At 43.0% G+C, this 12,640-nt stretch overlaps 1 protein-coding gene across 1 annotated transcript; it reads right to left on the bottom strand.

Annotated features, from left to right (window-relative positions):
• Positions 1-741: 741 nt before the first annotated feature.
• On the bottom strand, positions 742-6,974 carry LOC146689097 (uncharacterized). The gene is made up of 6 exons (XM_085437566.1): positions 3,245-6,974; positions 2,345-2,591; positions 1,697-2,029; positions 1,523-1,615; positions 902-1,138; positions 742-859 (listed from the first exon to the last, which is right to left on the bottom strand). The coding sequence occupies exons 1-6, from the start codon at positions 6,903-6,905 to the stop codon at positions 742-744; spliced, it is 4,689 nt and encodes a 1,562-aa protein (XP_085293692.1). The 5' UTR covers positions 6,906-6,974.
• Positions 6,975-12,640: the final 5,666 nt, after the last annotated feature.

The raw sequence follows: 12,640 nt of genomic DNA, 5'->3' as shown, positions 1-12,640 counted from the left end.
CAATATGACAGAGAATAATCAAGCGAATAATTGACATATGAGAGTAATCATAACATTTTACAAAACAAACATATTGTCATAGCTCATTTTTTGTCCACCATACTTCCCATCAATGGGATATCTCCAATGCAAAAAAAAAAAAAGAAGTTCCCACCGTAATGTCTGTTGAACACTTTATCATGGTCACAGTTGTTATCCTTTGGCTTTTTTGGTGTAATTACTGAACTAGTGTTAAAAATGCTGTCACTGAATGGGTAATTCATTTGAATGAATGATGCATTCAGTGGATAATTGAATAATTGTTGTAACATAAAACTGACGATATATATGTATAACAAAAATCCCCATACAACTAGTTATGGGTATATGCATGTATATTTCTATTTATATTATTGCACACTATTACATTTATTCAAGACATTTGGATGATGAGTTTAATGAATAGATAAATACGTTTCGAAGTAAATATATATTACACTTTATAAGTCACTGGGAAAAGGGCAATTGTGTGTTAAATAGTTATCTATTACCCAAGCTGTTTTAATCACATCTGAATTTTATGAAATTTAAATCCCACCTAAACAAGAAGAGAAGAAGCAAACATTGACATTAAAAATGTGCCTTCACAGTTTTATGGGTTATTATGCAATTTCCATCTGTGATTTTCCAATTTAATAATAGAGGGTGAAGACAAAGAGTCCCAGTACAAAAGGGAAAACATTCAAATTGGCAGAAGATGCGCTACTTGTTGTCGTTGTGGATTTTGTTGTTGAAGACATAGTGGTTGGGATTGAAGCTGTTGTTGTGGTTGGAGATTTTGTTATTGGGTTTGGAGCAACAGTTGATGTGATTGATCCCACTGTGGTTGTAGCGGGAGACTTAGATGTCAGAGTTGTAACACCTGTTGTTGCTATTGGTGACACAGTTGTGGTTTGTGCTGTTGCAGTTGTGCTTGGTGATGTAAGTAGTGCAGCTGTTGTCATTGTTGGAGTAACTGTTGTTGTGGTTGGTGCTGCTGCGGTTGTAGTAGGTGCCGCTGCGGTCGTGGTTGCAGCACCTGTTGTTGTTGAAGGTGACACAGTTGTTGTGGTGTGTGCTGTCGTTGTAGTTGAAGCAGCTATTGTTGTGGTTGATGCAGCTGTGGTTGTAGTTGGTGCCTTAGATGTTGTAGTTGCAGCAACTGTTGTTGTAGCTGTTGACACACTTGTTGTGGTTTGTGCTACAACATTTGTAGTTGGTGTTGTTTTGGTTGTGGTAGGAGCAGCTGTTGTTGTTGTTTGAGCAGTTGTTATAGTGGTTGGAGCACCTGTTGTTGTGGTTGATGTTACGGCAGTTGTACTTGGTGCCTTAAATGTTGTAGTTGCAGGACCTGTTGTTGTTGGTGACACAGTTGTTGTGGTTTGTGCCACTGCAGTTGTGGTAGGAGCAGCTGTTGTTGTTTGAGCAGTTGTTATTGTGGTTGGAGCAACGTTTGATGTGGTTGATGCGACCAACGTTGTTGCTGGTGTCTTAGATGTCGTACTTGCAGCACCTGTTGTTGTGGTTGGTAACACAGTTGTTGTGGTTGGTGGTGCTGCGGTCGTGGTTGGTGCTGCTGCGGTCGTGGTTGCAGTACCTGTTGTTGTTGGAGCAGCTGCTGTTGTGATTGATGCCACCGCGGTTGTAGTTGGTGCCTTAGATGTCGTAGTTGCAGCACCTGTATTTGTTGTTGGGGACACAGTTGTTGTGGTTTGTGCTGTTGCAATTGTGCTTGGTAGTGTAATAGTTGTAAGTAGTGCAGCTGTTGTCGTTGTCGGAGTAACTGTTGTAGTGGTCAGTGCTGCTGTGGTTGTTGTTGGTGCCACTGCGGTCGTGGTTGCAGCACCTGTTTTCGTTGTTGGTGACACATTTGTTGTGGTTTGTGCTGTTGCAGTTGTGGCTGGTTCCACTGCGGTTGTGGTTGAAACAGTCTTTGTTGTTGTTTGAGCAGTTGTTATAGTGGTTGGCGCAGCTGTTGTTGTGGTTGATGCCACCGCCGTTGTAGTTGGTGCTTTAGATGTTGTAGTTGCAGCACCTGTTGTCGTTGTTGATGGCACAGTTGTTGTGGTTTGTGCTGTTGCAGTTGTGCTTGGTGGTGTAATAGTTGTAAGTAGTGCAGCTGTTGTCATCGTCGGACTAACTTTTGTTGTGCTTGGTGCTGCTGCGGTCGTGGTTGGTGCTGCTGCAGTCGTGGTTGCAGTACCTGTTGTTGTTGGAGCAGTTGTTGTTGTGGTTGGAGCAGCTGCTGTTGTGATTGATGCCACCGCCGTTGTAGTTGATGCCACCGCCGTTGTAGCTGGTGCTTTAGATGTCGTAGTTTCAGGACCTGTTGTTGTTGTTGGTGACACATTTGTTGTGGTTTGTGCTGTTGTAGTTGTGCTTGGTGATGTAATAGTTGTAAGTGGTGCAGCTGTTGTCATTGTTGGAGTAACTGTTGTTTTGGTTGGTGCCACTGTGGTCGTGGTTGCAGGACCTGTTGTTGTCGGTGGTGACACAGTTGTTGTGGTGTGTGCTGTCGTTGTAGTCGGAGCAGATAGTGTTGTGGTTGATGCAGCTGTGGTTGTAGTTGGTGCCTTAGATGTTGTAGTTGCAGCAACTGTTGTTGTCGCTATTGACACAGTTGTTGTGGTTTGTGCTACAACAGTTGTAGTTGGTGTCGTTTTGGTTGTGGTAGGAGCAGCTGTTGTTGTTGTTTGAGCAGTTGTTATTGTGGTTGGAGCAACTTTTGATGTGGTTGATGCGACCAACGTTGTTGCTGGTACCTTAGATGTCGTACTTGCAGCACCTGTTGTCGTTGTTGCTGATGACACAGTTGTTGTGGTTTGTCCTGTTGCAGTTGTGGTTGGTGCTGCTGCGGTCGTGGTTGCAGTACCTGTTGTTGTTGGAGCAGTTGTTGTTGTTGTTGGAGCAGCTGCTGTTGTGATTGATGCCATCGCGGTTGTCGTTGGTGCCTTAGATGTCATAGTTGCAGCACCTGTTGTCGTTGTTGATGACACAGTTGTTGTGGTTTGTGCTGTTGCAGTTGTGCTTGATGGTGTAATAATTGTAAGTAGTGCAGCTGTTGTCGTTGTCGGAGTAACTGTTGTAGTGGTTAGTGCTGCTGTGGTTGTTGTTGGTGCCACTGTGGTCGTGGTTGCAGCACCTGTTTTCGTTGTTGGTGACACAGTTGTTGTGGTTGGTGCTGTTGCAGTTGTAGTTGGTGCCTTAGATGTCATAGTTGCAGCACCTGTTGTCGTTGTTGGTGAGACAGTTGTTGTGGTTTGTACTGTTGCAGTTGTGGTTGGTGCCACTGCGGTTGTGGTTGAAACAGCCTTTGTTGTTGTTTGAGCAGTTGTTATAGTCGTTGGTGCAGCTGTTGTTGTGGTTGATGCCACTGCGGTTGTAGTTGGTACCTTAGTTGTCGTTGTTGCTGATGACACAGTTGTTGTGGTTTGTCCTGTTGCAGTTGTGGTTGGTGCTGCTGCGGTCGTGGTTGCAGTACCTGTTGTTGTTGCAGCACCTGTTGTCGTTGTTGGTGAGACAGTTGTTGTGTTTTGTGCTGTTGCAGTTGTACTTGGTGGTGTAATAGTTGTAAGTAGTGCAGCTGTTGTCGCTGTCGGAGTAACTGTTGTAGTGGTTGGTGCTGCTGCAGTCGTGGTTTGTGCCGCTGTGGTCATGGTTGCAGCACCTGTTATTGTTGGTGGTGACACAGTTGTTGTGGTGTGTGCTGGGGTTGTAGTTGAAGCAGCTATTGTTGTGGTTGATGCAGCTGTGGTTGTAGTTGGTGCCTTAGATGTTGTAGTTACAGCAACTGTTGTCGTCGCTGTTGACACACTTGTTGTGGTTTGTGCTACAACAGTTGTAGTTGGTGTCGTTTTGGTTGTGGTTGAAGCAACTGTTGTTGTTGTTTGAGCAGTTGTTATAGTGGTTGGAGCACCTGTTGTTGTGGTTGATGTTACGGCAGTTGTACTTGGTGCCTTAGATGTTGTAGTTGCAGGACCTGCTGTTGTTGTTAGTGACACAGTTGTTGTGGTTTGTGCCACTGCAGTTGTAGTAGGAGCAGCTGTTGTTGTTTGAGCAGTTGTTATTGTGGTTGGAGCAACGTTTGATGTGGTTGATGGGACCAACGTTGTTGCTGGTGTCTTAGATATCGTACTTGCAGCACCTGTTGTTGTGGTTGGTGACACAGTTGTTGTGGTTGGTGGTGCTGCGGTTGTGGTTGGTGGTGCTGCGGTCGTGGTTGGTGCTGCTGCGGTCGTGGTTGGTGCTGCTGTGGTCGTGGTTGCAGTACCTGTTGTTGTTGGAGCAGCTACTGTTGTGATTGATGCCACCGCGGTTGTAGTTGGTGCCTTAGATGTCATAGTTGCAGCACCTGTATTTGTTGTTGGGGACACAGTTGTTGTGGTTTGTGTTGTTGCAGTTGTGCTTGGTGGTGTAATAGTTGTAAGTAGTGCAGCTGTTGTCGTTGTCGGAGTAACTGTTGTAGTGGTCAGTGCTGCTGTGGTTGTTGTTGGTGCCACTGTGGTCGTGGTTGCAGCACTTGTTTTCGTTGTTGGTGACACAGTTGTTGTGGTTTGTGCTGCTGCAGTTGTGGCTGGTTCCACTGCGGTTGTGGTTGAAACAGCCTTTGTTGTTGGTTGAGCAGTTGTTATAGTGGTTGGCGCAGCTGTTGTTGTGGTTGATGCCACCGCCGTTGTAGTTGGTGCTTTAGATGTCAGAGTTGTAACACCTGTTGTTGCTATTGGTGACACAGTTGTGGTTTGTGCTGTTGCAGTTGTGCTTGGTGATGTAAGTAGTGCAGGTGTTGTCATTGTTGGAGTAACTGTTGTTGTGGTTGGTGCTGCTGCGGTTGTAGTAGGTGCCGCTGCAGTCGTGGTTGCAGCACCTGTTGTTGTTGGAGGTGACACAGTTGTTGTGGTGTGTGCTGTCGTTGTAGTTGAAGCAGCTATGGTTGTGGTTGATGCAGCTGTGGTTGTAGTTGGTGCCTTAGATGTTGTAGTTGCAGCAACTGTTGTCGTCGCTGTTGACACACTTGTTGTGGTTTGTGCTACAACAGTTGTAGTTGGTGTTGTTTTGGTTGTGGTAGGAGCAGCTGTTGTTGTTGTTTGAGCAGTTGTTATAGTGGTTGGAGCACCTGTTGTTGTGGCTGATGTTACGGCAGTTGTACTTGGTGCCTTAAATGTTGTAGTTGCAGGACCTGTTGTTGTTGGTGACACAGTTGTTGTGGTTTGTGCCACTGCAGTTGTGGTAGGAGCAGCTGTTGTTGTTTGAGCAGTTGTTATTGTGGTTGGAGCAACGTTTGATGTGGTTGATGCGACCAACGTTGTTGCTGGTACCTTAGATGTCGTACTTGCAGCACCTGTTGTCGTTGTTGCTGGTGACACAGTTGTTGTGGTTTGTCCTGTTGCAGTTGTGGTTGGTGCTGCTGCGGTCGTGGTTGGTGCCGCTGCGGTCGTGGTTGCAGTACCTGTTGTTGTTGGAGCAGTTGTTGTTGTGGTTGGAGCAGCTGCTGTTGTGATTGATGCCATCACGGTTGTAGTTGGTGCCTTAGATGTCATAGTTGCAGCACCTGTTGTCGTTGTTGATGACACAGTTGTTGTGGTTTGTGCTGTTGCAGTTGTGCTTGGTGGTGTAATAGTTGTAAGTAGTGCAGCTGTTGTCATTGTCGGAGTAACTGTTGTAGTGGTTAGTGCTGCTGTGGTTGTTGTTGGTGCCACTGTGGTCGTGGTTGCAGCACCTGTTTTTGTTGTTGGTGACACAGTTGTTGTGGTTGGTGCCTTAGATGTCATAGTTGCAGCACCTGTTGTCGTTGTTGGTGAGACAGTTGTTGTGGTTTGTACTGCTACAGTTGTGGTTGGTTCCACTGCGTTTGTGGTTGCAACAGCCTTTGTTGTTGTTTGAGCAGTTGTTACAGTGGTTGGCGCAGCTGTTGTTGTGGTTGATGCCACTGCGGTTGTAGTTGGTGCCTTAGATGTCGTAGCTGCAGCACCTGTTGTTGTTGGTGTCACAGTTGTTGTGTTTTGTGCTGTTGCAGTTGTACTTGGTGGTGTAATAGTTGTAAGTGGTGCAGCTGTTGTCGCTGTTGGAGTAACTGTTGTAGTGGTTGGTGCTGCTGCAGTCGTGGTTTGTGCTGCTGTGGTCATGGTTGCAGCACCTGTTATTGTTGGTGGTGACACAGTTGTTGTGGTGTGTGCTGGGGTTGTAGTTGAAGCAACTATTGTTGTGGTTGATGCAGCTGTGGTTGTAGTTGGTGTCTTAGATGTTGTAGTTGCAGCAACTGTTGTCGTCGCTGTTGACACACTTGTTGTGGTTTGTGCTACAACAGTTGTAGTTTGTGTCGTTTTGGTTGTGGTTGGAACAGCTGTTGTTGTTGTTTGAGCAGTAGTTTGAGTGGTTGGAGCACCTGTCGTTGTGGTTGATGTCACGGCAGTTGTACTTGGTGCCTTAGATGTTGTAGTTGCAGGACCTGTTGTTGTTGGTGACACAGTTGTTGTGGCTTGTGCAACTGCAGTTGTGGTAGGAGTAGCTGTTGTTGTTTGAGCAGTTGTTATTGTGGTTGGAGCAACGTTTGATGTGGTTGATGCGACCAACGTTGTTGCTGGTGTCTTAGATGTCGTACTTGCAGCACTTGTTGTCGTTGTTGGTGACACAGTTGTTGTGGTTTGTGCTGCTGCAGTTGTGGTTGGTGCCACTACGGTTGTGGTTGAAACAGCTGTTGTTGTTGTTTGAGCAGTTGTTATAGTGGTTGGAGCACCTGTCATTGTGGCTGATGTTACGGCAGTTGTAGTTGGTGCCTTAGATGTCGTAGTTGCAGCACCTGTTGTTGTTGGTGACACAGTTTTTGTGGTTTGTGCTGTTGTAGTTGTGCTTGGTGTTGTAATAGTTGTAAGTGGTGCAGCTGTTGTCATTGTCGGACTAACTTTTGTTGTGTTTGGTGCCGCTGAGGACGTGGTTGCAGGACCTGTTGTTGTTGTTGGTGACACAGTTGTTGTGGTTTGTGCTGCTGCAGTTGTGGTTGGTGCCACTGCGGTTGTAGTTTGTGCCTTAGATGTTGTAGTTGCAGCACCTGTTGTCGTTGTTAGTGACACAGTTGTTGTGGTTTGTGCTGCTGCAGTTGTGGTTGGTGCCACTGCGATTGTGGTTGAAACAGCCTTTGTCGTTGTTTGAGCAGTTGTTATAGTGGTTGGAGCACCTGTCGTTGTGGTTGATGTCACGGCAGTTGTACTTGGTGCCTTAGATGTTGTAGTTGCAGGACCTGTTGTTGTTGATGACACAGTTGTTGTGGTTTGTGCCACTGCAGTTGTGGTAGGAGCAGCTGTTGTTGTTTGAGCAGTTGTTATTGTGGTTGGAGCAACGTTTGATGTGGTTGATGCGACCAACGTTGTTGCTGGTGTCTTAGATGTCGTACTTGCAGCACCTGTTGTTGTTGGTGACACAGTTGTTGTTGTTTGTGCTGTTGCAGTTGTGCTTGGTGTTGTAATAGTTGTAAGTGGTGCAGCTGTTGTCATTGTCGGAGTAAGTGTTGTTGTGGTTGGAGCTGCTGCTGTCGTGGTTGGTGCCGCTGTGGATGTGGTTGCATCAGCTGTTGTTGTTGTTGGTGACACAGTTGTTGTGGTGTGTGCTGGGGTTGTAGTTGGAGCAGGTGTTGTTGTGGTTGATGCAGCTGTGGTTGTAGTTGGGGCCTTAGATGTTGTAGTTGCAGGAACTGTTGTCGTCGCTGTTGACACACTTGTTGTGGTTTGTGCTACAACAGTTGTAGTTGGTGTTGTTTTGGTTGTGGTTGAAGCAGCTGTTGTTGTTGTTTGAGCAGTAGTTATAGTGGTTGGAGCACCTGTCGTTGTGGTTGATGTCCCGGCAGTTGTACTTGGTGCCTTAGATGTTGTAGTTGCAGGACCTGTTGTTGTTGTTGGTGACACAATTGTTGTGGTTTGTGCCACTGCAGTTGTGGTAGGAGCAGCTGTTGTTGTTTGAGCAGTTGTTATTGTGGTTGGAGCAACGTTTGATGTGGTTGATGCGACCAACATTGTTGCTGGTGTCTTAGATGTCGTTGTGGTTTGTGCTGTTGCAGTTGTGCTTGGTGGTGTAATAGTTGTAAGTAGTGCAGCTGTGTTCGTTGTCGGAGTAACTGTTGTAGTGGTTAGTGCTGCTGTGGTTGTTGTTGGTGCCATTGCGGTCGTGGTTGCAGCACTTGTTGTTGTTGTTGGTGACACAGTTGTTGTGGTTTGTGCTGTTGCAGTTGTGGTTGGTGCCACTGCGGTTGTGGTTGAAACAGCTGTTGTTGTTGTTTGAGTAGTTGTTATAGTGGTTGGCACAATTGTTGTTGTGGTTGATGCCACTGCGGTTGTACTGGGTGCCTTAAATGTCGTAGTTGCATCACCTGTTGTTGTTTTTGTTGGGTACACAGTTGTTGTGGTTGGTGCTGCTGTGATTGTGGTTGATGCCGCTGCGGTCGTGGTTGGATTAGTTGTTTTTGTTATTTGAGCAGTTGTAATTGTGGTTGGAGCAGCTGTTATTGTGGTTGGAGACGTTGTTGTCATGCTTGGAGCAGATGTTGTTGTTGGTGCCTCAGTTCTTGCTGTGGTCGGTGCTGCAGTTGTTGTGGGTGAAGTACAGGTTGGTCCACTTGTTATGGTACCAACATTCTGCATGAAAGGTAGAAAATGTAGGCCTGAAGCAGCTGCACACAAGTTTGTAGATGCACAGCCATAAGCTGGAAAAGTCTTGGTGCCGTCGTTCACTGCAGGTGAAACAGTTTGAAAAATTACAGATATTTTTATGTTATGATGTCATGATATAGCTTTATTTTTAAAGCATTACTCAAAACATCTTAAAAACCTGTTTGCTGATATACCGTTTCAGTTTTATTTGTAGTTAAATGCCACTTGGCAAGTGATAAGACATGTCAAATGGTAAAAGAACGTATAATTGATAAGAGCAGTTAACTGATTTTTCCATCAACAAGAAATCAAAGTGCTACTCTTGATATTTTCGTGTGTATTTTCTTTCCTTGGCTCTTGTTTTGATGGACATTTATTTAGTTCTTCAGCTGCTGTGTTAAACAAATAATTAGTCATGACAATAACTGTCAGATTAATCCATACTTCCATACTAGAAATATTACAATATTTTTTAAAACAGTTTGGGGATTATTTGCTAACTAATATATCTGTGTTGCAGTTAAATCTGTAAAATTTAATAAAGTGATTAAAGATCAAATGTTGATAGTCATCTTTAAAGATTTAAACTTCAAAATAATCTTTTTTAGAAATACTGATAAAATGCTTTTTATCTGATAAAATGCTTTTTATCAGTATTTCTTCCATTGGCTGTTAAAATAAATTCAACCAACATTCCTTTTATAAAAAGAATGTTCGCTGAAGTTATTTTAGGCAGAAAAAATAATTTTAAGATTATCTTTTTTGAAATAAAATGATGAAGACTCACTCGTTGATTGAAAGCATTGGTCCTCCACTCCTTGACATTGTATTGGAGTGTTGCACAAAGGGTTGGAACAAATGTTACATAGCTGGCCGTTACTTGACTGAGGAGTAGGAGCTGAAACAGAAAAGAACATAATTTCAATTCACAACAGAGAACATTTCAGCAGATATCAGAATTAGAGATGGCACGATACCACTTTTTTTATGTCCGATACCGATACCGATATCATAAATTTGGATATCTGCCGATACCGATATGAATCCGATATAGTGTTTTTTAATCAACAAAACTGTTTTTTAAATATCTTGCTGCATTTTGTATAAGTTCATACTCAAGTTTAAAACAACAACTACACTAAAGCTATTCTGTTAAACCTGTATCCAAAAAAAATATTTCATAGTTCAGCAATACTGATCAATCTAATAAACTTAAACCTACACCATCCTCCCTATTCTGGTATTTTAAAGAGTACTTAGCATAAATATTAAGCAACCTAACTAATAGGGTTCCAACTCCCAGCAACAACAAAAATAAATAAATAAAAAATAGGGAACCACCCCTCACGCTCCACCTCATGATGCTTAATCGACGTAATCAACCTTAATTTGATGCAGTGTGGAAAAAAAAATGCACAGAAATCAATTATTTTTCAAGAAATATTAAATAGATTCAACATCTTTCTTCAACAAAATTGCAGACTGCACAGATGGTACCTTCACAAAGGAAAAAGTACTATAGCTTACTAGGGTATATATATATATATATATATATATATATATATATATATATATATATATATTAGACTTAATAGTTACTATATACAGTAATGGACTTCTATTCATTTTGCATCAAATTAAAACTTTGGCTGTCAGATAATTATTTATTAAAAGCTAGACATTTTAAATGAGAATAAGAAAGAAAAGTATGTCTTTGTGCCCCCTTTTCCCTGTTAATGCCCTATCGGCCCCCCTGGCTAAACTTTGCTAGATCCGCCCCTGCACAGTTACCAGCCGTCAGCTACGTAGAAAAAGATCCTCGAGTAGAAAGTAATATTAAATAAATTCTAACAACAGCTGATCAAGCTTAAACGTGCTGCTGTTGTTCAGCCGCTGGTTTCCTCTTTCTGGTGCAAAGTGGGCCAAAAGCAAACTAGAGACATGTACTCCCGACAGAAAAGCCGATCAGCTGATCGTTAAGCAGTTTCATGATTGAAGTAGCAGCAAGAAGAGGCAGTCGCTCCATATATCGTTTGTTAAGCTTAACGCAGGAATGCTTTACAAACATTCAGAGATGGACTTACACACTTGCTGTACTTCTCTCGGGGATAACTTTGTCGGAGATGAAATGCCGGGTTGCTAGCGAAGCTCCAAATGCTATCCAGACCACCGACAGGTCCCGCATGCCACAGCCGCTCTATCACGTGATGCATACTGCTCCGACTTGCTAACGTTCTGAGGTGAGTTACGGCGTGTTGCAAGTTTTGTGAGGTGCTTTCGTGATATTTAATGGATCGGATTACATTTTTTATTTTTCTCCGATATCCGATCCAGTAATTTAGGTCAGTATCGGACCGATACGTAATATCGGATCGGTCCATCTCTAATCAGAATATTGTTTCTTATCTCTTTCTGTTATTGTGTCTTTAATAAAACACATTGATTTGTGCTTACCAGCCAGAGTTTGTGAGTTGCAGTTATCTGTGTTGCAGCACGTGGCAGATGCAAGAGCACTTTGAACACCCAGGTCGACTGAAAATGTCTGAGAGCCCGTAGCTGGACACAGGGAGGAAGATGCACATGCCTTGTAGATTTCTGTTGTTGTATTTCCAGATGAGGTAGCTGCAAATTCACAGTGTGGTTCATTAATGTTGATGAAAAGTACATATAACCTCACAGTATTTGCAATTTACTGAAGTGTATCACATAATATGAAGAGAAGATTACCTAAAATAGTAGCTGTAACACACATCTTCCCTGAAGAACATGTAATCGGTACTGTGCTTGAACACGTCTGATCTGTGCATGTTTGACACTGAAGGGCTCCAGCTGCAATCAGGAGCGAAACATTGAAAGGACTGAAGTTAAAATGAAACATTACAGGTTTTTGAATACCCCAGTATACTGGCATTATTAAAGTCTTCATCTCTTCTATTTTTTTACACTGTTACAAAGATTGATGAAATGCTGTTAATCTCTGTATCTCTGTATAAATAAATAAAAAATGGATAGGAAACACTAAATTAGAGTTAATTTAAGGTTAATGTATTAAGGATAATTAAACCATGGAGGCCTACTCTAAAAACTGTCACGCATATAACAGACTATGAATCTATATTTAAAATGTTATAATTTTTAGGGCATGTATATCACCACCATGTGGAGCACCTGTTGTCGTGGTTGGTGTAGCTGTGGTTGTGGTTGGAGCAGCTGTTTTTGTGGTTGGTGCTGCAGTTGTTGTGGGCAAAGTACAGACTGGTCCACTTATTATGGTACTGACATTCTGCATGAAAGGTAGGGAACCCAGGCTTGAGGCAGCTGCACACAGGCTTGTAGACGCACAGCCGTGAGCTGGGAAAGTGTTGACACCGTCGTTCACTGCAGATCAAAAATCAGAGTTTGAACAATTTCAGTTATTTTTATGTTATGATGTTATGATATAGCTTCATATTTAAAGCATTACTCAGAACATCTTAAAAATCACTTGATGCATGTTCAATCATTCAAGTAAGTAAGTGGGAGTGGGGGAAATGTTTTGTCACTGATCCAAGTTACTTCTTCAGTCCCAGCTGACTGCAGGTTTCCCCAACCTTATAAACAGTACATTTGCACAATGACAGTAACTAGCCTCCTGAATGAACAATGGGCTGTGAGGTCAGTTCCTTGATCATTAAGGATGACTGACAAAATGTTTCTTCCACTGAAAATGTTATGTCCTGATGAACAGAATCAACCTTTTGCGATCTTAAAAATCAATTTGCTGAGATTCAGTTTAATTTATTATATTATGTGGTTCAGTGCCACTGGGCAAGTTAAAAGAGATGTCAAATGGTAAAAGAACTGATAAATTTATTGCTGTTCTCTGCTTTAACAAAGCCCTCGAGGCAATATTGACTACAACTCTTTTACCAGTTCACACACACATTCATACAGCAGTTTTATAGTTGGCCTTTTTCGTGCTCTAACTGTTGCGTGTAACACTATTG

Source organism: Copadichromis virginalis, linkage group LG17 (assembly GCF_057382275.1).
Source record: "Copadichromis virginalis isolate Kocher_CV1m ecotype Utaka linkage group LG17, C_Virginalis_male_GT1.1, whole genome shotgun sequence".
Classification (NCBI taxonomy): domain Eukaryota; kingdom Metazoa; phylum Chordata; class Actinopteri; order Cichliformes; family Cichlidae; genus Copadichromis; species Copadichromis virginalis.
This window is presented reverse-complemented; position numbering and strand designations above follow the sequence as displayed.